This window comes from Natrix helvetica (genome assembly GCF_964273705.1).
Source record: "Natrix helvetica genome assembly, chromosome: 4".
In the NCBI taxonomy this organism is placed as follows: domain Eukaryota; kingdom Metazoa; phylum Chordata; class Lepidosauria; order Squamata; family Natricidae; genus Natrix; species Natrix helvetica.
Window position 1 is genome coordinate 172,743,172 of NC_138550.1, and position 27,993 is coordinate 172,771,164.

The 27,993-nt window shown below is 46.1% G+C and overlaps 1 protein-coding gene across 3 annotated transcripts; it reads left to right on the forward strand.

Annotated features, from left to right (window-relative positions):
- Window positions 1–3: 3 nt before the first annotated feature.
- FAM83H (family with sequence similarity 83 member H) lies at window positions 4–27,993 on the forward strand. 3 transcript variants are annotated; one of them, XR_014175167.1, is made up of 7 exons: window positions 4–284; window positions 9,877–10,346; window positions 18,774–18,938; window positions 19,849–19,973; window positions 20,270–22,917; window positions 24,528–24,580; window positions 27,203–27,993. XR_014175167.1 is itself a non-coding variant. In XM_081950342.1 (6 exons), the coding sequence occupies exons 2-5, from the start codon at window positions 9,891–9,893 to the stop codon at window positions 22,875–22,877; spliced, it is 3,354 nt and encodes a 1,117-aa protein (XP_081806468.1). In that variant the 5' UTR covers window positions 4–284; window positions 9,877–9,890; the 3' UTR covers window positions 22,878–22,917; window positions 24,528–27,993. The 3 variants fall into 3 exon arrangements, 2 of the variants coding, with proteins under 2 accessions (XP_081806468.1, XP_081806469.1); XM_081950342.1 differs by having other exon boundaries at window positions 24,528–27,993; XM_081950343.1 differs by lacking the exon at window positions 24,528–24,580.

Genomic DNA, 27,993 nt, shown 5'->3' on the forward strand with positions numbered 1-27,993 from the left:
AGGAATGTACAGGGAGAGCGGGAGCGCCTTCTGCCTTTCTCTCCACCGTCGCCGTCGGCCGACTTCGCTCCGCTTCCCCTCCGCTGCTGCCCTGGGTGGAGCTTCGCACTCGCTCCGAGGTGAATCAGGCGCTGGGAGCGCCGGGGGTGGGGACGCCGGACGCCGCCAGCCCCACAGCCTCTGAGCGCGGCGGCGGCGGCGGCAGCAGCAGCAGCAGCAGCAGCGGGCAGCCCACCACCTGTCCAGCAGGAGCAGCCGCCGGCCGGCCCCGAGACCCCGGGAAGGTAAGTCGTGCGCTGGCAGGGCTGGATCGGACGGTCGAGGGGAGGGCGGAGAGGATCGTCCCTCCACCGCGCAGCGCCGAGTCTCGCGTCCGGCTGGCCGGTCCCCTTCTTCCCGCGGCAGAGAGCCTCCGCGCTGGCGACCCCAAAGGGGGCCGGGGACGAGGCTGGAACTTGGGGAAGAGCAACGCCTTGCGGAGTTGGGAAGTTAGCTAGGGCGGGAAGGGCCCGGCGGCGGGGTCCAACTGGTTCCGAGAAAGGGCGGTGGGCGCATCTCGCCCGTGGCTGGAAACCCCTGAACTCCGCCGGATCGTGGGCGAGCGCCCCAGGACTGGGCGTGCTGGCCCGTCCGTTAGGGCAGGGCGGAGGGCGCTGACCCGGAGTGGGCTGAGCTGGCCAGGCAGAAGACCGGCGCTTCTCTCCCCCCGCATTCCCGGCGCCATGCGTGCCCACACCTTCCCCAGCGCTCGCTGTGCTAGCAGCGCCCGGAACGTGCTGGGGCAGGCAAGTCGCTGATGGCAGAGCCGCGTGAAGCCAAGCGGGCCTGCCAAGAGAGCGCCTGGTGCCTCTTCGGTCTTGGGCTGAGTCCCAGCCCCACTTGCAGAGGATGATCTCAGGGAGCTCACTGGAAATGCGGTGGGGCTGCCCCCAGGATCCCTCCTGCTAGGTGCTGGGATCCCATGGGAGAAACTTTCGGCCAGAGGAAGCTCTGCGATTTGGAGTTAACTCTTCCCCTGGGTTTACTGTGACTTATGGAGGAATACCCTCTCAGAAAATGGAGCCTGGTTTGGCTGTGTGCTACGGGAGAGTCAGCTAGGGAAAGATGGGTTTTCCAGGAGAAGAAGGGGGAGCTTTCAACCCTGGGGCTGAACTTTAGCAACTCCCCTTTCTCTCTGCCCTACTTCCAAGGCCCTGGGAGATGGGGAGCGCCCCTGTTGCAGGCCAGGCCGGGCAGGAGAGGAGAGGCCATCTGATGCGTGCCAGGCTCTGAACGCCTCTTCAGCCCACCTAAGGCTGGAGCCAAGGGCCTTGGGAGCTTTGGGAAGCACCCTGGGCTCATACACTCCTGTCGACTCCGCAGATCTCTGCAGTTCTCAGGCAACCCTCCATGGTACCCAGCAGAGGCCTTCCTCGCACCCATTCCCAGGAGCCCACTTGGAGGAGGGAGTGTGGCTGCCTTCTGGCTTTGGTGCTGGAGCACAGCCAGGGGCCTCCAGTGAAGGAGGAGGAGGCTTCTCCTTAGCTGCTTCCGCGGGCCTCCTTGCTGGAGCTGGGTGCGGCCAAAGCGGCCGAGCCGGTTCAGCAGGGTGAGGCAGGTAGGCTGGGAACAGGAGGGCTGCCGATGCAGAAGCAGGCAGCAACAGGCCCTGCTGGGCGGGCTAGAGCAGGAAGGGAGGGCGTGCTGCGTTGGAGGGCTGAGTGAGTCCTGGTAAGGGCCTCTCTGCAGAGCTGCGACGGGTGGCTGGGGAAGCTGCCAAGTGGGTGGCACCCGGGACGAGAGTGGCCGCCTGAGGGTGCTGGGCCAGGCCAGCCACCTTGAGCTTGGCGTTCTCTGGAAAGGAAGTAGAGGGCTTTACTCCCAGCTGCTTGTTTCCTGGAGCAGGCCAGGGGCAGCCCAGTAAGTGCCTTGTTTCCGAGCTGAGTTTGAGAAGGGTCAAAAGCACCAGGATCATCCAACGGGCTCCTCTTATGTAGCGGATATTAGAAGCTTAGGTTTTTAAAACTAGGACAGTAAACTTACGGAGTACACATTTTAATTTTTAGTTCTGCATTTTTCCCAAGTTAATTATCTACTCACTTCCCCAGAAGAGAATGTTGTAAACGATCCTTGGCCGTTCCCTCTGAACAGCCTGGAGCATCTCTGGAAGGCTTGGGCAGTCCTGGGGGTTTTGGCACGGTGCAAACCATGAGACACCCCCACCCCCCAATCCAGGAACAATGGAGAGGGCAGGTTGACCGGAGCAAGACAGGGAAGCTGAGTCAGATGAAGCTGGGAAGGGGCTCTGCCTTGCAGGGGTTCGGCCTGGGCTGTGGTCACATTCAAAGCACTTCAGCCTTGGAGGCTCACAGGGTCACTTTGGTCACTCGGTGTCTCCCAGAATTGTTGTTGGGGAGATCCTGGAGACTGCTTTGAGCTCCTGGAGTGCAGCCAAGATAGAAAACTAGTGAAGGAGAAGAGGGTTAGACTTGCTTCTAGCTTCCTAGGAAACCTTAGTGAGCACCTCCAAAAGTAAATAAGTGATGGGGTAAGTCTGATGGTTGATAAACATGAATGGGAGACTAACTATAATTACCAAATCCAGTAGAAAGCAGTTACTGAAATGGGTAGTCATGGCGTTGCTCTTCCAGGAGCTCCTGCTCAATCCTGTGTGCTCCCTTTGTGGAGGTCCACTCAAGGCTTCCCCATGTCTTTGCAACTTTATGCTCTGCTGGAACATCCAGCGAAGCTAAATATGGAAGAGGCAGGATGGCCGAAGAGGGGTTGGTGTTTTCGTGTCACACATGGTCACCAACTTGGGTGACTTCAAGTAGAGGAGATAACTTCAGGGAGGATAAGGCGCTCCGCGCTGCTCTTTGTGGCCTTCAACATGGCCTTCCCTGGCTCTTTCTACCATGGCTTGGAAGAAGTGTCCACTCAACAGCAACTGAATCCCTTTTATTTCAACTGGCAGTGTTTGAAACTGTCTTGTAATTTTCAGAGAGGAAGCACTAGGCCATCTCATTTGGATCATTGTCAAGTTCTTTAATTGTTTTTGTTCTTTTTACCTATATATACTTTTTCCCTTTGTATGTGGGGGTGGATTCTTCCTTATTAATGTTATTTGCTTTTATTTTTGTGCAGGTAATCAGGTTTTTTCTTTCTTTTTTCTTTTAAATATAAATTCTATATGTAATAAAATGGTGTTTGAATATGGAGATTCTGTATTTGTGAGAATACAGACTATAATAGTTAAATATAGAAGAGTTTATTATTAGACATTTGCTAAATGCTACAGGTGATAAAATCAACTGGTATTGGGAAATTGTTGAGAAGTGTGCCAAAATAAAATGTATGGATGGACCTAGTTTCCATGTGAGACTCTAAAAATGTAGTCTTGGCATTTTTAGAATCATTAAGCGCAGGTATTACTTATTATTTACAGGAGACTCATTTAATGGAACAGGATAAATCTCTGCTAATGAAGGATTGGGTGGGACAGGTTTATCTCATAGACACTTTGACGAAAGCTAAAGGTGTGGCCATTTGTGTTTTAAAAGGGTGCCCAATTGATGTATAACTTATCACTGATGTAAATGGATATTGTTTAATTTTATGGGTTAAAATAGCAGAGATTGCAATGGCTACGGTTATGGACCAATGTAAATTCTCCTACCTTGAATTAATACATTTATTATAAAGTGATAATAGGAAGAGATTTCTATGAAATTTTGGTCTGGTAGAAACACACCAACATGAAAAAAGCAACCATTTAGGAAGTACTAATAACAACCCTCAACAGCAGGAAAAGGAAATAAATAATCTGCACAATATCTTCTGACAAAATGAATATCCATGCAAGTTCCAATCAAAAAGTGCCTGAGCGCTCAACCTATTACTGCACAACCAACAAAGGTGGCAAAAATGATAACAACACCCTACACCAGAGACCTTTCAGAAACCACCAATTACAATCCCATGGACTCAGCATACAAACCAGCTAAAGCCCTCCAAAACATCCCAAGTAAATCAAAAGACCCAGCAGCCCCCCCCCCAAAAAAAAAACAGGAGTCATCTACAACATACAGTGTCAACACTGCAGCAGCCACTAACTACACAAGCAGGCAGAAGACCAGCAGAATCCATCCATGAACATCAAGTAGCAGTCAGAAGACATGATGAAAACTCTTTCATTTCACAATATGTGGACAGACTTAGCCATCATTTCAACTTGGAAACTGAAACATGTGAGACCATCCTAAACCAAGCCAAGTCCAAAAAGAGAATTCCTGGAAGCCTGGGGCTGACAAAGTAGCCATCAATAGGTACATAGACATAAACAATATCCACATGCTGTATGCAAAAGGGACAATCCACAAACCAAAAAGGGAACACAATGTCCAACACCTCCCCACCACTATCAATAGCCAGATGAGCATAGATTTAACACTAAGATTAACATCAGACCAACAATCAAGAAGTCAACAATAGCCCAATCTGCCAAAGAAGCAGTACTTGCGAGACCACCTACTGCCACCAGTAGCCTCCCACCGTCCAGTACGATCCCACAGAGTTGGCCTCCTCAGGGTGCCGTTGGCCAGGCAGTGTAGGCTGGCAACTCCCATGGGGAGACCCTTCTCTGTGGGAGCGCCTTCCCTTTGGAATGAGTTGCCCCCGGAGCTTCGCATAATTCCCGACCTCCGGTCCTTCCAGCGCACCCTAAAAAGTTGGCTTTTCCAGCAAGCCGGCCTGGCCTGAATAAAATTAATTATTAATTTTAATTGTTAATTTTAATCTAATTTCTAAATCTCATTGTAAACGTCTATTGGGTTTTTTGGGATATTCTATTTAATCTTTCTTTTAACTTTTATAATATGTGTTTTTATGTTGTACGCCGCCCTGAGTCCTTTGGGAGAAGGGCAGCATATAAGTCCAATAAACCTAAACCTAAACCTAAGCTAACAGTAAACAGCCCAACCAAAGAGCCTGCGAGATCGCCCCCACCAACATTCAGGGCAAGTTGCCAGAAGATAAAATGAGAGCAAACCCCACTCCTTAGTAGCACTGATGATGTTGCCTAGTTTGCGTAATGAAACCTCTGCAAGAAAACAACCAAGCTCAGAGAACGCCAAGGACCCCTCAGTGAGGGCACCCTGGAGAGACAGTTTCTGTTAATCAGGTTTCAGACGAGATGGGTTGTTGGGCCTTAATGCAATAATACAGTACGATAATACAATAGCAGAGTTGGAAGGGACCTTGGAGGTCTTCTAGTCCAACCCCCTGCCTAGGCAGGAAACCCTATACCGTTTCAGACAGATGGCTATCCAACATCTTCTTAAAGACTTCCAGTGTTGGGGCATTCACAACTTCTGGAGGCAAGCTGTTCCACTGATTAATTGTTCTGTCAGGAAATTCCTCCTCAATTCTAAGTTGCTTCTCTCCTTGATTAGTTTCCACCCATTGCTTCTTGTTCTACCCTCAGGTGCCTTGGAAAATGGTTTGACTCCCTCTTCTTTGTGGCAACCCCTGAGATATGGAACACAGCTATCATGTCTCCCCTAGTCCTTCTTTTCATTAAATTAGATATACCCAGTTCCTGCATCCATTCTTCATATGTTTTAGTCTCCAGTCCCTTAATCATCTTTGTTGCGCTTCTCTGCACTCCTTCTAGAGTCTCCACATCTTTTCTACATCATGGTGACCAAAACTGAATGCAGTATTCCAAGTGTGGCCTCACCAAGGCATTATAAAGTAGTATTAACACTTCACGTGATCTTGATTCTAAGCTGTTTTTTAACAGCTGTTGAAGGCTTTTGAGCAGAAAACCGACAACTCGGATTGGGTCTGGAAGGCAACTAGCAAACATTTCGGGTCTCTCCACGCAAGAATAATTGACCTGCCAGTAATTTAAAAAAGGCTGTGAAGAGCTCCAGAAGTAGCTCTTAAGGAGAATGCATGTAGCTCAGAGTTGAAATGAAGGCTCCTTGATACTCTCTGATCTTGGTGGTTTTCTTGCAAAGTTTCATTGCCCAAACTATGCAACATCATCTGTTTATGTAAGCATAAAGTTATGTGTGTTGGGGAGAAGATTTTGTACAGAAATTCAAATGAAGGATTTTCTTCACACCACATAGAATTAACCTGGGGACCTCATGTCCACTACTCACCTCAGAGGGGGTTTGGGCAGCATGAACATAGAATATCTATTGATCCTCCTCACCATCGCAGTCATAGAAAAACATCCCTGAGGTGCGAGGCTGTAGAAGCCTCTTCCCAAAACAGAGGAAAAAACTATTCGTCTCCTGCTGTTGAAAAGCTGAGGGGGACCAGCCTGGTTTCTACAAGTCTAAAAACTTTTTCGTAGGTGGGTGGGAGAGGGGCTGCTTTAATGCACCACAGAAAAAAAAAAGAGAAGCACTATCCCATGCTTCAGACTCCTCAGAAAAGGTATTGCATTGTATATAAAAATAGCTATACCCCTACTAAACGCAAAAAATCCCCAAAACAATTTCACTCAACAATGAAAATCTTGAATGCATTTGAGTTAATGGGAAAAAAGGGACATTGCCATAGATGTAAACCACAGACCTCCCAATCAAACAAAGGAAATACTTTTCGATAACCAGTTAACTAAGGTGTTCAAGAAGCACACTGGAACATTTCAACTATGCTGATATCAACGGCACTTAGTGGGAGATCAAACAGGCTCCTGACAAACCCAGCAGACAACTTTGCGTCTCAAAAGGAGGAGAAGGGAACTAGAGGGTTAGCCCTACTGAGCTTAATTCTTACTAACAGAGATAAAACAATAGAAGGGGTTGAAATTGGGGGAAGTCTGGGGTGGTGGATGACTATGTCATATTGGAATTCAACATAATACAGATACAAGCAATAGAACAAAATCAAACTAATGCCTTGGACTTTAAGAGAGCTGAATTTAATAAACTTAGAGCTGTCTATATAATAAACCTTCTAAATAAATACTTGCGCTCAGTCTTCTCAGAAGTAGATGCCACTAACAAACACAGGCAGCAGGATCATACCAGTCCCGGCAGTGCAGGCCAGGGCTTAATCCCCGGGCTGTTCAATGGATTAGGAAGTTGGCTCAGGGATCGATCCCAGAGTGCGGTGGTGGTTAATGGGCTGCCATCTGAACAGAGACCCGTCAGAAGGCTCAGCCCCCGGTCCTGTTCTGTTCAATGCGTTTCCCAGTGATATAACAGAAGGGTAGATAAGGTTTGCTGGTGACGCAAAGAGGTGTAATATAGAATTGTCATCCCTGGAGGTTTACATAACATGAAAAATGATTTGGCATTGCAGGAAAATTAGTCAAAAATGTAGAATGCAGCTCAAAGTTTCTAAATATATGATCATGCACTTGGGGGAAAAGACTCCTCTGGCAGGGCTCAGTATTGGTGGGTACAACAGAAAGAAAAGATGTAGGTGCACTCTCAGCAGACAACTGCAACATGGGCAAAGGGTGTGGCCAGGCAGCTGTGAAGGCCAACCAAATTCTGGGATGCATCACTAGAGGGGGATCCCAGCAGGAAGAAAGAGGTCCTAATCCCGCTATGTAGAGTTTTAGTCAGACCTCATTTGCAATACCGTGTCCAGTTCTGGAAACCCCACTTAAAAATAGATACTGATAAGACTGAACAAGTCTAGAGATGCAAAAATGGTCCAAGGTCTGAGGGACAAAACATACCAGGAGAGATCGGAGGAACTGAATACGTGCAGCTTGGAGGACAGAAGGGAAAGGGATGTGATTGAAGCCGTTAAATATATTGAGCATGTGAATAAGGGTCTAATATTTAAAATATTAAGCAAAAATCGAGAAGCACAGGGACTTAACCCCAAACTGGCGGGAGGGAAGTTCTGAAGTAATGCTGGGAAGTAGTAGAAAGAGTAGTGGATGCCTGGAACCAACTTTCAACAGAAGCTAGTGGGTCAAAAACGAACACCAAGGGGGCAGACCGATGGTGCACTAAGTCTTCTGACATTGCTCTTCGCAAGCCTGCCTAGTCTGCTCATGTAGGCACATGAGGAGGCACACCCGCTTTTTCTGCACCATGGAGACGTTGCCGTGTGTCACTCCCCTGGGGCCTTTGGCACCTACCCCACACCACACCTGAAGTGGAACAGCTATGATAATATGGGAGTCTACCCAGCCAAGCACAGCAAGGCGTTCCCGTCTCCCAGGATCTGTAGGGCCAGCTTGCTTGTGCTCAAGAGGCTGTGGTTTCCCCAAAGTGGTCCATGCAACATGGGAGCTGGCACCAAGCAGCCGCTTGGTTTTTCTTTTTGCATAGACTCTTCCTAACGACCACTCAGCACACTTGGCTAGTCACTGATTTAAGCCCTTTGTGCAGTGTTTAGAATTCTATGTTAATTAAACAGGTAGAATTTGCACAAAATGTTAAGAGCCACTGGCAGTCAAAATAAACTCTAATTGTGGTTAAAACTTAACAAAGCGGTCTGAATATGGCACGACCCATCTCGTGGTCTCAGCCTGCCTCCTCTTCCGCCTCAGTCCTGAATTCACCACCCAGGAACAGCATTGAGAGGAACTACTTGGGAGGGGGGGGGGAAACCCCGGAGTTGTGGAGCACCCACAATCTCACTATTGTTCAGGAGAGAGCCTTGGGTGTCCATTCCCCTCAAAGAGTCTCACTTGCCAGGCCGTGCCTTAGGAAACGGAGGGGGAGTGGGGAGGGTCAGAAGAGCTCTTGGAGAGGCCAGGCCTCCTGCACCCAGGCTCTGCCCTCCAACTTCCCCTTTTCCTACTTGACACCTGCTGTTTTCTTTAATCTCCAGATGGTGGTGTAGCCATCTTTGCTTCTGCCTAAGGTTTTTCTGTTGCCTCCCAGTTTGGGGGCTTGGCAGAATTGAATCTCCTTTATCTCTTAAGATACTAACAGGTCTCCATGGTGCAAAAACCGCATAAGGCCTTTTTTGGTCAGTGACACTTTTCACCTGGCCCAGGGATCTGCCCACCCCCACCCCACCCCCGCCCCTTTCAGGCCTGCCCTGTGAGGTTCTTTCTGGCAGCACTTGTCCTCTGTACAAAACACAGTGGTGTTGGAAGTGCCACAAAGGAAGCCAAATGGCCTGGCTCAAAAATTGGACTATCCTTTCAGCTCCACCAATGCAAGCCAGGTGCTGCAGGGCGGTTTCTCCTTCTCTCTGTTAGAGAGTGGCGAGAGCTTCTGCCATAGAGAGGAGCCCCGGGGCCTCAGGGGGCAGGTTGGCTGGCTGGCTCCTCCAGGCGCCCACTGGCAATGGGAGAGAAGGGCAGGTGCTCACATGCGAAGGGCGGACCTGTGCAAAGCCTCAAAGAGCTGCTATGCCACAACTGGCAAAGTCCTCTTTGGGCTCAGTGACAATTTGCTGCGGCCAACTCGCCATGGGACAAGAATTACACTAAGAAATGGTGGAATAGAATCATTAAAGAAAGGATGCAAGAGGAGGGACAGAATAAAATGTGAATGGCAGAAATTAAAATATCTTTTATTTATTTTAAATAAATAGAATTGTTAAATTATCCCATGGCGAGTTGTCCCATTCCGTCCTCTGTGTTGGGAATCCTGCTGGAGCTTCTGCCTTTCATCACTCCAGCCACCTGGATGGGCTGCTGGGGGAGAAGTGTGCGTGGGCCTGCCCAGAAGGCATTCCCACAGAACCACAGGGCCCCTTCCCTTGGAGATCCTCTTGCCGGTGGGCATGGCCTTTTGGGGTGGGGTTGCCCCTCCCTTGGGAGAGGGACTTCCGATGTTAAGAGTAGAGCTGCCACGTGAAATGAAGGGATACTGCTTGGCCCAGCCCTTGGGGTCGCTCTGGGGACAAGAGGGGCAGCATATGAGCTGAATCAACCAACCGGCCTGTCTTTTCCCCCAACAGAGGCTTCTGCTGTCATGGCTCGCCGGTCGCAAAGCTCCTCCCAAGGGGACAACCCACTGGATCCCAATTACCTGCCGCCCCACTACAAGGAGTACTACCGCCTGGCGCTGGACTTGCTGGCGGAGGAAGGCAAGGAGAGCTACCACCGGTTCCTGGTGGATGAGGCAGCCCCGGACTTCCTCTGCCCCTCAGAGATTGAGCACATCACTCAGCATCTGCAGAAGCCACAGTGCGCCTCTCAGGAGGGAGGTGGCAGCACGGACTCCAGCCCGCCAGATGCAGACATGGACGGTTCCTCGGGCACTTACTGGCCAGTGAACTCTGACCTGGCCATTCCAGAGCTGGATCTTGGCTGGCCAATGGTCTTTGGGTTCCGGGGAACGGAAGTGACTACTTTGGTTCAGCCCCCACCCCCGGATAACCCCAGCATCAAGGAGGAGGCACGCCGAATGATTCGAGCTGCACAGCAGGTGGGAGAGCGAGAGGCAGAGCTGTGAGATTGTGGTTGTGGAACGCAGGGGAGACGGTGGTGGTCAGAAGTTCTATTAGAGAAGAGGAGAAGTGGGCAAGACAGTTGGCTTTCCTCTCCAGATAATCACCTTTTTCTTTCAGTAGCCTTTGGGCTATTTTTAGTTCTTGGTCTCCCCCCAGAATTGTGTGTGTGTTGTGTATCTATTCTGACCTGTTGTCTCCTGTTTTCAAAGAGCTCTGGAGATGGAAGTGAGCATTTCAGTTCATGAGTGCAGTCCACTTCTCAACGCAGGAGTCCAGCAAAGGGTGTGTGTGTGTGTGTGTGTGTGTGTCCTCAAACGACTGGCACTGGCGCCAGGGTTAAATTCCTCTTTCCATTGGGACCTTACACCAGATCCCTCTTTCAAAACCAGTGTTATTCTGATCACTTTCCAACCCTCTGATGCAAGAACTAACTGCAGGGACTTGGCTGTCTCTCTCCATTGGTGGTGCACAGTTTCCCACTTGAATTTGTGGATGGATCGTAGAGTTGGAAGGAGATAGTTATCTCATCAGTTCCCATCCTGTCCAGTGAAGAAACCTAAAAGAACACCCCGCCCTGCATTCCCGCCCAAGCTCAGTTTGAAAAGCCTCTGTGAGGGAGGGAGGGCCGGCCCACCCACCACCCAGCCACCACCAATAGCTTTGTAGTCGAATAGCTGTGCTCTTGACGACTGCTTTCCCAATGTTCTCCCAGAATTGTTTCTCTCTGCTCCACTTGGGAAGTTAGGAATCCAGGTTGCCTGCCTCCTTGTTCATCTCCAGGCAAGGCTCCGTCTCTCTGCAAATTCACAGCTTTGACTGTAGAGGAAAATCATTGTAAGGCTGGAAGGGACCTTGGAGGTCTTCTAGTCCAACTCCCTGACTAAGGCAAGAGTCCTTATATCATCCCGGGCAAATGGTTGTTCAACCATGTTTTGCCACCCTTTTCCACTGCACCATCTTCGGGGATTGGCTGGTCCCTCCCCTTTGCTCTTCCATCTAGAGCTCCTGAAGGAGACCAGCCACACTGCTCTCTGCCTCCTTTACTCTGTCCTGCATTCCCCTGTTTGCAAGACGACACACCGAGCCGCAAATGAATCCGCTTGTCTGGTGGGCTGTGCGGAACCTGGAAACCTAGAAAGCTGAGCTGAAGAAGCTATGATTGAATTGAACTGGGGGGGATCCACAGGGTGACCCGGGGGCCATTTTTACATCAGGCACACTGCTATGCGACCCCTCTTCATCTTCACTTCTGGGTTTGGACTACGCTCACATGAGCCTCCCGCAGCCCTCCCCATCCAAGGTTAGATCTATCAGATTCGGGTCGCCTCGTTGATCTCCAGAGCCAGAAAGAAGGCTTATTTTGCAGTTAAGCTTGGGGACACAGACGCCAGAGCCTTTTCCAAATGAGGCTGGTCTGCACTGTCTCTGTGGTTGGGGGCAGAAAGGGGACACTAGGTGGTTCTCCAGTCTGACTTTATGTCCTGGACGTTTACCCTCCTGCTCCCCTAAACTCAGTGGGGGAGGGGGGGGGGACAGGAGGTCGGGTTGCTGATCTCCATGAACGCTCTCAGCTCCCTAGACTGCTACCAGATTTCTGTGTCTGGGCAAGAATAGGTCAACAGTATCATGCAGCTTGTTTGTTTTGATTTTCAGTTCATTTGTACTTCTGGAGAAGCTTATTTAGCTTCTAAGGATCTCCTTTCCTTTATTGTTTGAACTCTTAGAGAATCTTGTTTTGTTTTTAAAAGTATTCTACAATTTATTGTTCCATCATGCACAATTTATAGGAGCAATTGTAGATTTGTCACTAACCATCTTCTACAGTAGTTTGTTGGAATGCTGACATTTCCTTCCTTCCTTCCTTCCCTTCTTCCCTCCCTTCTTGTCTTACTGAGTTACCACAATTCTTGATCTAAGTAAGGCATCTGACAAAGACGCATATTATACTTACAAAATGAGTTATGTGGACTATATCCACTGGCATCATAACTTTCCTCCAAGGGCATCCATAAAGGTCCCCTTGGAGGAAAGTCTCCCGTGGAAGGCCTCATTTTAACAACTCCAGCCTGTGGGAAGAGTTTGCTTGCAATACCTCGCTCTAACCACTGTGCCACCAGGGCTCTAGAGCTAAATGGTTTGTAAAAAGGAATATACAGGTTCCCTATTGCCGCAGAGGTTGTGACCAAACCATGGGTTGAAGCTGCAGGAAAGTTGATCCAAGTTATTTGATTCTTAATCCCTCCATCGGGATGCAGCCTGACCCTAACCCAGGGCCCCAAGGATCCACCTGGGAGGGATTTCCTGGAAGTGAGGGCTGTGAAACAGGGAGACTCCTTTAGGCCTTCCTTTCAGTGGAGGTCTTCTAACAGCAGCAGGAGGGCCATCTGTCCAAAATGGGATTGCAGTTCCTGTATTCAACCTGGGAGGGACTAGAACTAGATGATCCTTCCAACTGTGATTTTATGAATCTTTTTCATCCCACTCGTTTTTCTTTCTTGGGAAATAATTCCTCTGAATTTCCTAAAAATTAGTCTTTTTGCAACCTTTTGCCAGAAAATAAATTTCTATTTCTTTTAATACCTATTTATGGACCACTACTCAACTAGTTGTTAAAAAGGATTGAATTTGATTACTATATAATCAGATTTTTGCCAATTCTTCTGAAAACCACTGTCACCGACTCATGTGACTCTCAGAAATCTGTTTACTGATGATGTGTGTGTGTGTAATGTGCAAAATTTTACTTTTTTAAAAAAGTTTTTTCTTTTTGTTTCTTTTAAAACAAACATTTCATCATTCATCAATCAGTGTGTTATCTGAGTGCAATTTTTTTGTGTCATAATAGTTATACCTTACCACCAATTTTTTAATATACATCTGTTCTTATTTTAACATTACAACTTAACATATCTCCTGCTACAACATTTCTCTTCCTAAATTATTTAATTATATACTTTTTATCCATATTCATTTTCTAACCAATGATAAAATAACCCCCATATATTATAATAATCAGATTCTTCCTTTCCTTTAATTGCTAGTGTTAATCTACTCATTTCTGCACAATCTAATATTTTCTTAATTACATTTGCATCTTTAGGGATTTCTTCACCTTTCCAATTTTTGTGCAAATACAATTCTAGCTGCAGTTATTACATGAATAATCAAATATAAATTTTATTTACTATATTTCCCCGATAATATACCCAACAAGAACAATTCAGGTTTTAAGTCAACATGTTGCTGCTTCATCTTCTCCACCCACATTCAAATTCTTGCCCAGTATTTTTTCACTTTTGTGCATGTCCACCACATGTGATAATAACACCCCGGCGTTTGATGGCATTTCCAACATTTGGTTGATTTGTCTTTAAACATTTTTGCCAACCTTTCAGGTGACATGTGCCATCTATAAAACATTTTGTACAAATTCTCTTTATAAGCAGTTGTCATTGTTAATTTATATTTCATTCCCATAGTTGCTGCCATTTATCTAACTCTATCGAATATCCAAAAAAATTTGCCCAAGCTATCATTGTTTCTTTTACCTGTTCTTCTAGCTTAACACGCAGTAAATAGCTATACAACTTTTTAATCACTCGCTCTTCTGTTCCTGTAAGTATCTCATCCAATTCTGTTATCTCCATGTGAAAACCATATAATTTAGTATCTTTCTCATATCTAGATTGTATCTGCAATTGTGTGTACCAAACCATATCAACCCCTTGTTCTTCTAATTCTTGTTTCTTTTTAAGTTCTCCCTTTCTGTTAAAATATCTTTACATCTAACAATGTTTCCCGTATTAATAATATTTGGATGTATTACGCTTCCATTGTCGAAAGCCAAGCTGGTATCTTCAAATAGTGTTTTTCTCTAACATTCTCCCATACTAATAATAAAGCATTTCTTATATAATGTGTTTGAAAATAACCATGTATCTTTTTCCCCCATACCATAGGAAGACATGCCAACCCAACTGTAAGTCATGTCCCACCAATGTTAATAACCTTGAATTTCTCAGTACAATCCATTCTTTCATCCGTAATAACACTGCTGCTTGATAATATAGTTCCCGATTCGGTAACCCAAACCCTCCTCTAATTCTTGCATCTTGTAATATTTTTAGATTAATTCTCGCTTTTTCCCCTTGCTATATATATTTCACAATTATTTTGTTGAGATTTTCAAAATATTTTTTCTCTAACTTTATCGGGATTGTTTGGAATGAAAAGAGCAATCTTGGTAAAATGTTCATCTTAATTGTTGCTATTCTTCCTATTAAGGATAGTTGCAAATTGTTCCATCTCTCCAAATCTATCTCAGTTTGTCTTATCAATTTATAGTAATTATCTTCCTTTATCGTTACACATCTTGCTGTTAATTGAATTCCTAAGTATCTTACCTTTTTAGTAATCTGAATAGCTAGCTTTTCCATTAACTCCCTTTTCTGTTTGTAACATTTTTCACTAATATTTTCGTTTTTTCTTTGTTAATTTTCAACCCTGCCACTTCACCATATTCTTCTATTCAGTCTAATAGTTTTGGCCCTGTTTCTTGTGGATCTTCTAAAATAAAGACTAAAGCATCTGCAAATGCCTGTAATTTATATTCTTCTTTTTTAATTGTTATACCTTTTATTTCATTATCCTGTCTTATGTTTCTATTTAATACCTCCAATGTCTATACAAATAGTAGTGGGGATAAGAGACATCCCTGTCTTGTGCCTTTCATAATATTAACCTTCGCTGTCATATCTCCATTTACCATCATCTTTGCCGATGGTTATATTAAATTGTCTTAATCATATTTATAAATCTCTCCCCCAAATCCATAGTCAGTAATTGCATTATCGTAAATTGCCAGTTCACGTTATCTGTGCATCCAGAAAGATCAATGCCATTTGATTTTCTGGGTGAGCTTCATAGTATTCCAAGGTGTTCAAAATTATTCTCATGTTGTATCTAATCTGCCTCTTAGGTAGAAAGCCATTTTGATCTTTACGTATAAATTCATTTAAAAGTCTCTTTAATCTTTCAGCCATTATTGAAGCAAATATCTTATAATCTGCAGTAATGTGCAAAACTTTACTGCAGCACAGATGTTAGGCCACTGATACTGAGTGAACATTGAGGGAGGGGCTATTAAAGCAGGATCACATAGATATTTTTTTAAAAAAAATAAAAGGTAAAGGTAAACATTGCTCCTGTCCAGTGATGTTAGATTCTAGAGGATGATGCTGATCACCGTTTCCTAGCTGAGGGAACCAGCATTGTCCAAAGATGCCTCAATGGTCATGTGGCCAGCATGAGGCATGCATGGAACACTGTTACCTTCCCACCAAAGTAGTACCTATTTACCTACTCGCATTTGCATGCTTTTGAACTGCTAGTGGGCAGGAGCTGGAGCCAGTAACGGGAACTCACCCAGTCGTGTAACAAGCTCTATGCCTTTAACCACTCAACCATCAAGGTCCTTTTAAAAAAAAATCAGAAATTTAAAAATATAGAAATAAAAAAATACATATTATGAAAACAATGAAGACATAGTATGGTAATGCTGATATTATAAAGTTCATAATTAAAACATAATGAATAATTAAATAACAAAAGCGTTTCTGCTAATTTTAGTAACCAATCTAAACATAAAAAAGGTAAAGGTTTCCCCTGGCCAGCCATGTCCAATTCCAGGGGGATGGGTGCTCATCTCCCTTCTTCCTTAGCCACGGTAGCCAGTGTTGTCCAAAGATGTTTGGTTGGCACAGCTATATGCCAAATGCGCCCAGAACACTGGTTACCTTCCCAGCGAAATTGTACTTATTTAACTACTCAACATTTTCATGCTTTCGAACTGCTAGATGGGCAGGTGGAAATCTAAAATTTAAACATAAATATAAACATAGGAAAAGGCAAATAAGGAAAAGCACTCCAAACTGCTGCCCAGTGTCATTGCAAATGTCCCTGTGATACAAGGGTTTCGATTCTTAGAATAGAGTAGCAGAGTGGGAAGGGACCTTGGAGGTCTTCTAGTCCAACCCCCTGCCTAGACAGAAAACCCTACACCACTTCAGACAAATGTCTATCCAACCTCTTCTTAAAGACTTCCAGTGTTGGAGCATTCACAACTTCTGGAGGCAAGTTGTTCCACTGGTTAATTGTTCTGCCTGTCAGGAAGTTTCTCCTCAGTTCTAAGTTGCTTCTCCTTGATTAGTTTCCACCCATTGCTTCTTGTTCTACCCTCAGGTGACTTGGAGAATAGTTTGACTCCCTCTTCTTTGTGGCAACCCCTGAGATATTGGAACACTGCTATCATGTCTCCCCTAGTCCTTCTTTCTCTTAAGCTAAACATACCCAGTTCCTGCAACCGTTCTTCATATGTTTTAGTCTCCAGTCCCCTAATCATCTTTGTTGCTCTTCTCTGCACTCTTTCTAGAGTCTCCACATCTTTTTTACATCGTGGCGACCAGAACTGAATGCAGTATTCCAAGTGTGGCCTTACCAAGGCATTATAAAGTGGTATTAACACTTCACGTGATCTTGATTCTATCCCTCTATTTATGCAGCCTAGGACTGTGTTGGCTTTTTTGGCAGCTGCTGCACACTGCTGGCTCATATTTAAATGGTTGTCCACTAGGACTCCAAGATCCCTTTCACAGTTACTACTACTGAGCAAGGTATCATCTATACTGTACCTGTGCATTCCGTTTTTGTTGCCTAAATGTAGAACCTTACTCTCTTCACCACTGAATTTCATTTTATTAGATAGGGCCCAATGTTCAAGTTTGTCAAGATCCTTCTGTATCTTAAGCCTGTCTTCTGGAGTGTTGGCTGTTCCTGCCATCTTGGTGTCATCTGCAAATTTGATGAGTTCCCCATTTATTCCCTCATCCAAATCATTGATGAAGATGTTGAAGAGTACTGGGCCTAAAACAGAACCTTGGGGTATTCCACTGCATACTTCACTCCCTATTTTATGCATTCTAAATACTGAAATATATGACACAAAAGTCATATTTCTTGTTCCAAGGAAATGTTTTGTGTTCTTTGAAGATTTTCAGGTTAGGGGCAGGGTTCCTAAATGTTTAAAAGATTCCGTATAATTTCAAGAATGGGGGGGGGGGTGTAAAAATTTCCAGGTAAAACAGAAGAGAACGGAAGCTGCAGCCAGATTGAAAGTCTAGCAAATGACACTGGCTGCCAGGCTCTTTCGGGAAGAGACCCCAGAAAAACCTTTAAGGAATAAAAAGCGGTTCCTGTGCCCTTAACAGCTTTATCTCATTTGGACTTCCCTAAGTAAGATATTTTTTAAAATGTCTACAAATGTCAGGGTTATCATTCCCGTAAATTGACTTCCAGTTCTTAATTAGTTCTTCAGAACAGTTTTGAGAATAAAAATTAAACAGTGATTTATAAGGGTAGTCATCAATTTACAACCACAATTGAGCCCAAAATTTCTGTTGCTAAGTGAAATAGTTTTAAAGTGAATCTCTACAGTTGTTAAGTTAGTAACTTTGTTGTTAAGTGAATCTGGCTTCCCCATTGACTTTGCTTCAGTCAGTTGCCAAGTGTCTGAATTTTGATCGTGTGATCATGGTGACGGCTGCAACGATCGTAAGTGCGAAAAGTGTTCCTAAGTCACTTTTTTCCATGCTGTTGAACCTTCAAACAGGCACTAAATGTAACTTGTAAGTTGAGGACTAACTGTAATATGATATTATGTATAAAAAACTGCACTGATTCTCCACAGAGCACATTGTTTATAACATTTACAAAATTCACATTTATAAAAATGGCAATTTTTTTTGTAAGAGTTGGGCAAAGCTAAAAGTGTTCAATATTCACTCCCTGTGATTTTTCCTAAGGTTTAATCTAACTTCCGCACTCAGAACCTGGACAATATATCAGTCAGTTGCTATGATTGCACTTGGGTCACTCTTCCCAGGATGGCATTGTCACTATCATCTCCAGCAAAGCTGCTTGAACGTCTTTGCGGTCCCTAGGGCAGTGCGACACGGCCTGCCTCCGCTCTGCACCTCTGAGACTTCCAAACAGACATTCCTGGGGTTCCTCGAAGGGAGAACTGGTTTCCTTGGGTGCTGTGGATTCATAAGCCAGCCAGCGGAGACTCGGGCTGTCCGGCCTGGGGGGTTCCTTGAAGGGAGAACTGGTCTCCTCAGGTGTTGTGCGTTCATAAGCCAGCCAGCGGAGACTCGGGGTGTCCGGCTTGGGGAAAGGGAGCTTATACAGTACGGCTGCTGCTGCTCTCGTCTTATCAAAATTGGACTAACTCAGGCAAGGGCAGTGGAAGTCTGGATGGCCGAGTGTCACACAACGGAAGGCCAAGTCTGGAGACAGACGGCCTATCTGTCTGGGATTGTAATCTGAGCTTTTTCCTACTCCCTCAGGTGGTTGCTATAGTCATGGATGTTTTCACTGATGTGGACCTCTTGAGTGAGGTATTGGATGCGGCTGCACGCAGAGTTCCCGTGTATATCCTGCTCGACGAGATGCACGCCCAGCTCTTCCTGGACATGGCTGCCAAATGCAGAGTGAACCTCAACTTTGTGGAAGTGAGCACAAAAATGGGTCCGGAGGGATTTGGAGAGGGCAGGACAGATGCCAGCTGAGGGAGCAGCCCTCAGTCGGAGGGCTCAAGTGAGAGAGACCCACTGGAGGCAGATCTGTAAAGCCAAAGGAGAAGCTTCTTTCATGGGGACAAGAAGCTTTGTTAATTTTTGTCTGAAATGGCATAGGGTCTCATGCTTGAGCAAAAGGTTGGATTGCAAGACCTTCAAGGTCCCTTCCAATTCTTCTGTTGTTCTGTTAATTTCTTCCTTTTGGCCAATGGCTTGCTGCTGTAGCCGGTAAGCATCAACTCTCGGTGGCTGGTTTTGTACAACATAGGTTGGCCATAGGCCAGCTAGTGAAATGTTAATGTAGCATACTGTCACCACTAACATAGCTCTATCTAATGTTTGGTTCACTATGTTGTGGGAACCTAGAACATTGGACCGAGTCAATCATGATTTGATAAAAGTAGGAAAGTGTGTTTTGAGAACACAGGGCAACATCTTATCTCATTTCAAGGGACATTGCAATACTGAGTGCACACTGGAAATATCTTTTCTGGTTGGCAGTCCATGTGCCAGTTTCAGAAATAATTTCTCATAGTGGGGAGAAGTTTACCAAATATAAGGAAGAGTTAAGAACTATTACACATAAAGTGAAACAATGTCACATCCTCGGGAACAGGCAGGAGTCTTTTTTTCACCCTCCAACCCCCCCCCCCCCCCGCTCTGATCCTGCTCTGGTCGAAGGTGAAAGCCATTTGAGCCTCTTGAGCAGGACAGAAGCTGTCAGAATGGATGCTCAAAGGGCCAAGAGGGGAAATGCGGGAACCGATGCTGGACTGGAAGCGAGGTCAGATGGAGTGAGAACGTCCTCGGGCACCTGCTCATCAGCCTCTTTCTTCCTTTGCAGTTCTTACGCGTGCGGACAGTTTCTGGCCCCACCTACTATTGCCGCACGGGGATGTCATTCAAGGGTCACTTGAAGGAGAAGTTCTTGCTGGTGGACTGCATGGTGGTGCTGAGTGGCAGCTATAGGTGAGCATGGAGGGGGCGGGCTCATTGTGGGCATCCTAATGAGAACCTATAGAACCAATTTCTCAAAAGAGAAACTGCTGAGAAAGTAAGTCTTGACCATGGAACCTGGGTCCCACTGGGCCATCAGATTAATAAAGTGGCCTGCTGTCCAGCTGGCAATTGACCCTAGAGGTCCCATGGCCAATGGAAACCAAGAGAGAGATCTCTGCCTGGAAGTGTTTAGGGCGTGGCAGAGTTAAGTGTGATGGGCTGCAGCTCATGGCAAAGATTCATTTTTCCTCCTGCTCCCTTTGCAGCTTCATGTGGTCATTTGAGAAGATCCACCGGAGCATCGCTCATATCTTCCAGGGTGAGCTTGTGGCCAGCTTCGACGAGGAATTCCGCATTCTTTTCGCCCAGTCAGACCCGCTGGTTCCTCCATCCAACATTTTAGTGAGGACAGAGGCTCCGGTGGGGCCCTACAACATGGCCCCATTTGCCAACAACATGCCCTTCTTTCCAAAGAAGCCTCACCTGCTTCTCCCCCGAGAGGACAACCTTTTCTCACCTTTTATGGATCGGATTGACCCAGACAGGTATTTCCTGTCTTCTTTTAGAAGAGACGACATGCTGCGTCATACTTTAGAGGGTTCGGGCATGCGAATGTACTCCAAAAAAATGGAAATGGAGAACTGCCAGGCAGACCCTGTCCGGGGTTACCTCCGTTCCAAGCAGCTGGAAATGGACTCCTTTAAAAGGCACAGCTTTGCCGAAGGCACCTTTGAGAACTTTCAGTCCACAAAGCAGTTTTCTAAGCAGTTGTACATGAACAATTTGGACGAATTTAAAATTCAGTCCAGTCATTTTCAAAAAGATCAGTTTTATCAATATCAGTTTGAACATCCCCATGGAGCTAACAGGCCCCAGGGGCTTTTTGAAAGAATCCGAGGAGGCAGAGTAGGATTCAATGAACCAGAAGATTATGGAGATGGATTTAGGTGTCCAGAACTAGAATCCAATTTCCCCCAAGATGGGTATCCATTGAGGCTGGATTATGTGCCTTCCAATTCTTCTAAAGAAGTGCGACACGGCTCTGATCACCTGAATCCCGGAGGGAACGGTCTCCTCGGTCTTCCATCTCTAAGAAGGCAAAACATGGGGCAGAAGTTTATGTGCCAAACATCTCCCACACAGAAGCAGAGCATGGAACAGAGGCTTTTTCTGCACGACCAAGGCCAAGACGTAGAGCAAGACAAGAAGGTTCAGGAGAACAGGGCAGGGTTGCGCAACTGGAGAATTTCCTCCTATCTTAGCGGGTATCAGTCTGACCCGGGAGAGGAAGGCTTTCCGATGCCTGTGGAGTCGGAGACGCATAACGAGGTACTTAGTCCTCCAGAACCCCTTACTAGATATCCCAGCGACCTCCTCACCACTTTCAAACCTCCGCTTCCAAATGCCAAAGACATTTCTGGAACCGAGAGATTGCCAGAAGAAACCTCGTTGGTGAAACAGGATCCCTTCAGGAGCAGGATAAATCCCTTGATCCAGAGGAGTTCGCGACTTCGATCTTCTCTTATTTTTAGTGCTGCCAAATTAGACCAGCCAAATTCATCCACTGAGAAAGTCCAAATGGTGCAAAAAGAGCAGACCTCCACCGAAATGACCAGGGACGCTGAAACCATTAAAGCCAGCACTGTCTCTAAAGTGGCCGAGTTGCTGGAAAAGTACAAGTCGGTGGGGAAAGACTCACAAAGCACCACCCTCAGTCACACCAAAGCTATGTCTGCGTTTCTCCAGGAAGAATCCCAGAATGCAGAAAAAAAGTGCACTAAGTCAGTGCAGTACAAGATTCTGGAGAGCCGGATGCTGGACTCCAAAGACTCCTTCAGCCCTTATAAGCTGCACCTGGAGTCGGAGGAGCAATTTGGAGGGTCTGCCTCAGTGAATGACATGCTTAGCAAGGACCCCACGGTCCATGGGAGCAATAAAACGGACAAGCTTGCTTCTCGATTCTACCCAATAGACCCATCCAATCTTCCAGAGAAGGAGAGCCTAATATTTGTGGGAGAAACTCAGAAACGTGCCATGGCAGACAGGAAGGAAAACGTCTCTTTCAAAGGAGGAGATGGACCTGAAACCGAAGACCACAAGCCAGCACAAGCTCCAGTCAGCACCATCTCCTCTAAGAACCAGGGCTCTGACAGCTCTCTCAGTAAGCCCGAGGAAGAAAGTTGCAAGCAGGAACAGAGTCCAAGAGAGTTTTTTAGGAAGGGGTCTCTCAAGCTAAAGCAGTTGTTAAATCCCAAAGCTGAGAAAAAAACAGAGGAAGAAACAGGCCTGGAGAGCTGGAAGCCCGATAAGTTGAGCGCAGGAGCCCTCAAGCGAATGTCCAGGAGCGATTCTCAGGAGATTATAGAAGAGGAGAAATCTCCCAAACTGGCTGCACCAGCGCCTGTCCTCAGGGTGAACACAGCACCTCAACCTCGATTGCCCTCCTCCACGGCCAATGTCCTCTACAGCAGCAACCTCCGAGATGACACGAAAGTCATTCTGGAGCAGATTTCGGCCAACAGCCAGAAGAACCGGGCAGAGCTGGCCAGGCAGCTTCCAGCAGCTAGTAATCCTGAGCTGTCCAGGTCTGCCACAAGTTTAGACCGTAAAGGGGACGAGAGGAACACAGGGATCAGCAGATCAGAAAGCTTTGGGAGCCATAAGCGGGGCCTGCAGAGGGAGCCTTCGGAGGACCGGGATTCTCTTCTGAAGAGGATGGAGAGCATGAGGAAGGAGAAGCGTGTCTACAGCCGCTTTGAGGTTTTCTGCAAGAAGGAGGAGCAAAGCGAGGAGGAATGCGAGACGGATGCCAAAGACAAGAAGATGGGGAAGTTCATGCCAAAACTTTTAGGTTCCTTCAAAACCAAAAAATGACTTTGAGGAGGCTTCTAGGACGGCCCTGCCTGAGACCAAGGTTCGTGGCAGGCCTTCCTCGGCAGACCTTCTATTTCCAAGCCCTTTCTAGCAGCAGGACAGCTGGGCTGGGGCTGGGGGAGTGGGGAAAGGGGGGCACCAAGCAAGATTAAATGATCATCGGGGAAGCTAAGAGGCCAGCATCCCACTAGAGGTTAACTTTCTTTGGAGGGGCTCGAGATTAGTCCCACACCTAGGAACTCCCTCAAGGTAGGGGAGAAAAATACACCAATATGAATGAAGAGGCGGCAGTTGGCAACACAGCTGCTTTTTGGGAAAGTTCCATTTAAGACCACTGCCTCTGAACTTTTGCCCCTGCAGCAGCCCTTCCTTCAGGGCCCACCATTTTATTGGACATTTTCTTTGTGGGGACAGTCCATTTGTGGTGGGGCTGGGGAGAGGCAGGACTAAGGAATCCACAAGGGGAGGTGAAGTCAACACAGAAAAACATAGAGGTCATCTGCTCCAATTCATTAGAACAGTGCTTCCCAAACCTGGGTAAATTATCCCAAATTGGGTAAAAGTGATTTTTCTTTGGGTAACAGCACACAACCCCATCACACAACCCCATTACCCAATTGCAACAGAGTCTTTTAAATTGACTTAAGGTGATTTTCCTACATTGGGTAAAAATGACTTTCTGATAGGTGGTTTTGAGTAATGAAGGAAAAAGTTTGGGAAGCCTTGCAGGAGAATCTTTTTGCTAGATGACCTCCAGTAAATTTGCCTCACAGGCCAGCCTGACCTCCTCCTTGTTTTTGAGCACGCTGGTTCTGGTCCTGTCCTCTAAGAGCCCTTCAGATATGGGAAGACTGACCTCGTATCTCCCTGCTGTAGGTTAAGCATATCCAGCTCTCCCACCATCCCTCGTAGAGCTCTGGCAGCCTTTTGAATGATGCAGGCCATGGTGGGATACAGGCCTCCAAGTGCGGGTTGACTAAGGCAGAGTAGAGTGGGATGTTTACTTCTTGGGATTTGGATTTTTATGTTGCTGCAAATGCACCCAGGATAGCATTTGCCTATTCAGCAGCTGCTCATGTATAGTTGATGAGAACACCAGGATCCCCTTCACATGTACTATTATCAAGTCATGCTTACCCCATCCTGGAATAGTGCCTTACAGTGTTTCCCACCAAGATGCAGAACTTAGCAATTCTCCCATTCTAAACTCTTCATTTCAGCTCGCTGTTCAGGCTGCTCTAGATCTTTTCAAATATTCTCTTTTGTCAGGTACTCTCCAAGTTTTCTACCCACACAATTCCCTCCTCCAAGCCCTTGATAAAATGAGCTCTGTGCCTCCACCCCCACCCCCACCCCCCGAGTGTTACGGCTGGATGAAACTACTGTAAAATGGACTCACCATTGGCTGAATGATTGTACCCAAAAAAGTTATTTCTAATGACTGCTCTTCAGTTTGGAAGGAAGTCTCGAGTGAAGAGTGTCTAGAAACACTCTAAGAATGTTGAGATACAAGTTTATGATGTCTAAAAGATTCCCTTCATCTACTAAACTAGTAGCTCTATCCAGGATTATAGTCTGGGATAATTTCTTTGTGAAACACCCCCCCACACCCCTGCTGACTCTTCTTAACTGTTGTATTTCTTTCTCAAGTGCTGACAAATAATCTGTTTGAAGACAATGCCCAGAAGAGGTCAAATGTACAGGTCAGTAGTTTCTCAAGTCCTTCTCTTTCCCTTTTTGAAGGTGGAATTTAATAATAGAATAACAGAGTTGGAAGAGACCTTGGAAGTCTTCTACTCCAACCCCCTTAGCAAACAGATGGACCTATACTATTCTATCCAATCTCTTTTTAAAAACCTCCAGTGATACAGCACCCACAGCGTCCAGAGACAAGCTGTTCCACTGAGTAATTCTTCTCATTGATAGGAACTTTCTCCTTAAGATTTGATCTTCTCCAGTCTTCTCCAACCTCACTGGTCTTCCAGAAGTTCTCAGAGGTTACCAAGAAGATTCTGCAATCACACTCAACACCCAAGATTGTAATCCATGTGGCTCTGGAGCATTCAAAATAATCTAATTTCTCTCTTGTCCTCATCTGTTGGGGTTAGGGTTAGGCAACCAGAACCACTTGTGGGTAGGCCCAAATGGATATTGTATTGTTGATTACGGTACCTATTATTACAAGAATCCTGCCAGACTGTCTGTCTTCCCTTGGGAAACTGCAGGTGTTGCCCTAAACAGACTCTAACCTGGATTGCCCCTTTATTCCCTGAGAAAGAGGGCTGAAGCCTCCCCTTCAGCTGATGGTTCCACCACATTTGTCCCTAGATGCAGTTTCCTCATAACCAATTGTTCTGTATAGATCTCTTTTTCTCTTCAGCATTTGAAAGAACTCCTGTATCTTTGCTGGCTTCCTCAAATTCCCCATCACCACCTCATTTTTCTTTTGTTGGGTTATTTCTGATAATCCGTTACAGAATTTCTTAGAATTCTTCTCATCCTTCTTGGATTGTTTGCTCCTTCGGGATTTCAAGTGATTGGATCTCACCTAACTTCCCTTGGAATTTGGATAATTCATTCCAAATATTTCTCTTTTCAGTTCCCTTTCCAGATATTACAAACTCAAAGATAACATTATAACTTTGCCTAAAGTTTCAGTTATCTTCACTTCTTTTCTGTGGATGAGGGTTAGGGCTAGGGCCATTCTGATGAATGAAGCTCTCGGCAAAACGGCAAAAATTTATTAGGGATTTGATTTGGCAAATTCCCCACTGATATCGGGGCAATTGAAATCCCCCACTATTACTAACAGTCATAGAATCAGAGGTTGGAAGGGACACCCCACCTTTCCAGTCACCTTCCCTATGATGTCCTTTTCTGTACCTTATAACCTGGTTTTCCTCCTCCTCCTCCTCCTCCTCCCTGTGTTTTGTCATCCCCCTCTGAACTTCTTCTAACCTGTCCGTATTCTGGATACTTTGGTTTGTAATCATTTGTCCTTGTGATATGGTCCCACCAGTGTGGAGCAAAGAGGGCTTTTATACGGCTGTCTCTTGATTTTCAGAATCCTGCGTTTTCTTCTTGTACCACAATTCTCAGCAAGGTTTGAAGGGGACACACACACACACCCCTACTTGTGTTCTGAGTTCTTTCCCACTTTGCTCCCAGAAGTTCATCCTCTCAGTGAGAACTAGCCTAGACCGAGCCACCATCCACAGTCCAAAGGCTCCAGCTTAGATGGTGCTTCTCGGGGGTGATGAAAGGGCTGCCCCTATGATTAAAGAAAGGCTGCTTTGCAGATAGAAGGTGATAGATCAAATCCTGCCCATCTCAGTACAACAGAAGTTCTACTGAAGAGGTGGAGGAAGGATGTCCCCTAGGACAGAGAAAGCACCTTGAAGCTTCTGCAAACGGGGCAGCACTGCTGAGGTCCGAAGAAAGAATTGCAGTGCACTCAGAGACAGGATGGGAGGACCTGCTCACACCTGACACGCAGGGGGCTGCTGCAACATCCCTCTCCATCCTCCTACGTGGGGCGTGAGAAGACGGTTCCCAGGTTTCCTTCCTGGGGGAGGGGAACTGCACGGGCACATTCCCAGTGAGCTCTGGTACAGATTAGAGAATGCACTGTGTGCTTTCTCCTCAGGTTAAGGGCTAGGCTGAAAAGAGTCCTGTAAATAAATGTTAAAGAACATATGTTTAATTATGTTGTCTTGGCCTTGCTAGGCTGGAAGGAATAACAGGCATGGCTGCCACTTGTAATTCATGGGCTTGCTGATTGTGGTAGAAACAGTGAATTGGCCAGAATTGGGCCTCCTGTGCCTAGTCTTGGCACATGACTAGGAATACCTGAGAGTGTCCAAAAAGGGATGGAAAAACTCCTGGAGGTGGTCAAGGTAAACAGCTGTGAATTTGATTCATGTAAGTGACCTCCCACATGGTATTAGCAAGACCCACAGCTTAGTGAAGCGATTAAAATCTTAAATGGGGAGTCCTTTATTCATTTTCACCTTTGTCCATTCCTTTGTGACTTAGCACCCAGTTTTTAAGTTTGTGGTTCAATTTATTGTTCCCAACCAGAAGACTGGTTAATTTAGTCTCCAAATGAGGCATTTCATGTGAACAGCATCCTCGCCTTCCTAAAATATCTTCCTTGATGGGAAGCAACCTAAATTAATGCTGTTTCTTCCTGGTTGTCCCCCCATCTCTCTTTCCCTCCCTCCTTCCCTCCCTCCCTCCCTCCCTCTCTCTCTCTCTCTCACACACACACACCAACTGGTCTGGTAAATGGTATACTAACCTTTGTTGCTCCACTTCAATACTAGGTCAAAGAAGGTACGACAAATTCATTGAGGATCTCAACTCATTGAGAACTTATCCAGATGCTGTACTACCTCTATGAGCAAAACCACTTGCTCCCTTAGCCAGCCATTGAAGGCCAAGCTCTAGATCTTCCTGGAAATGCTGTTCAGCAGTGGAACCACTTGCCTAGATCTCCCCCTTCCTGGAGGCTTCCAAATGGGGTTGGTTGACCACCTCTCTGGAATGATTTGGAGGGTTTCCTAAGGTCTCTCAATGCATGCATTCTGTGACCTTTTGTTGGACTTTCCAAAAACATCAGTTGACTTTCATGGACAGGATGCCGGACCTTTGGTGCAACCTATTTCAGGACTCCTTGGGTAGTCTCAGGAGTCTAGTGCTGATTATTAGTTGGGATTCTTCGGTTAACGTAGACTAAATTACCACTTTATAAGTACTTTATAAGTACTTAGAGAAAGTGAAGGGTTTTGGCCAAGGGGCTGACACCCGAAGATAAGTTACCCGAAGACTTCCCTTGCTCGGCCCATTGTTTCAAGAATCAATCTTCTTCCTCCTGATTATGTATCACCCTGATAGAACATGTCAATTACTTTGAAATCTGCTTTCAATTGGGCAGTACTTAAATCTTTGAAAAAGGGCCGCCAGAATTGTTATAAGAGTATTTGGGAAGAAAAGAGAGCTCATTGGGCTTGACGGGGGACGGGGACAAATGGGTTTATCAGTTGTCTAGAGGGCTGATAATTCTGCTTAAAGCAGTTATAAATTCTGTGACTGGAATAAACTATGCAAATGTACA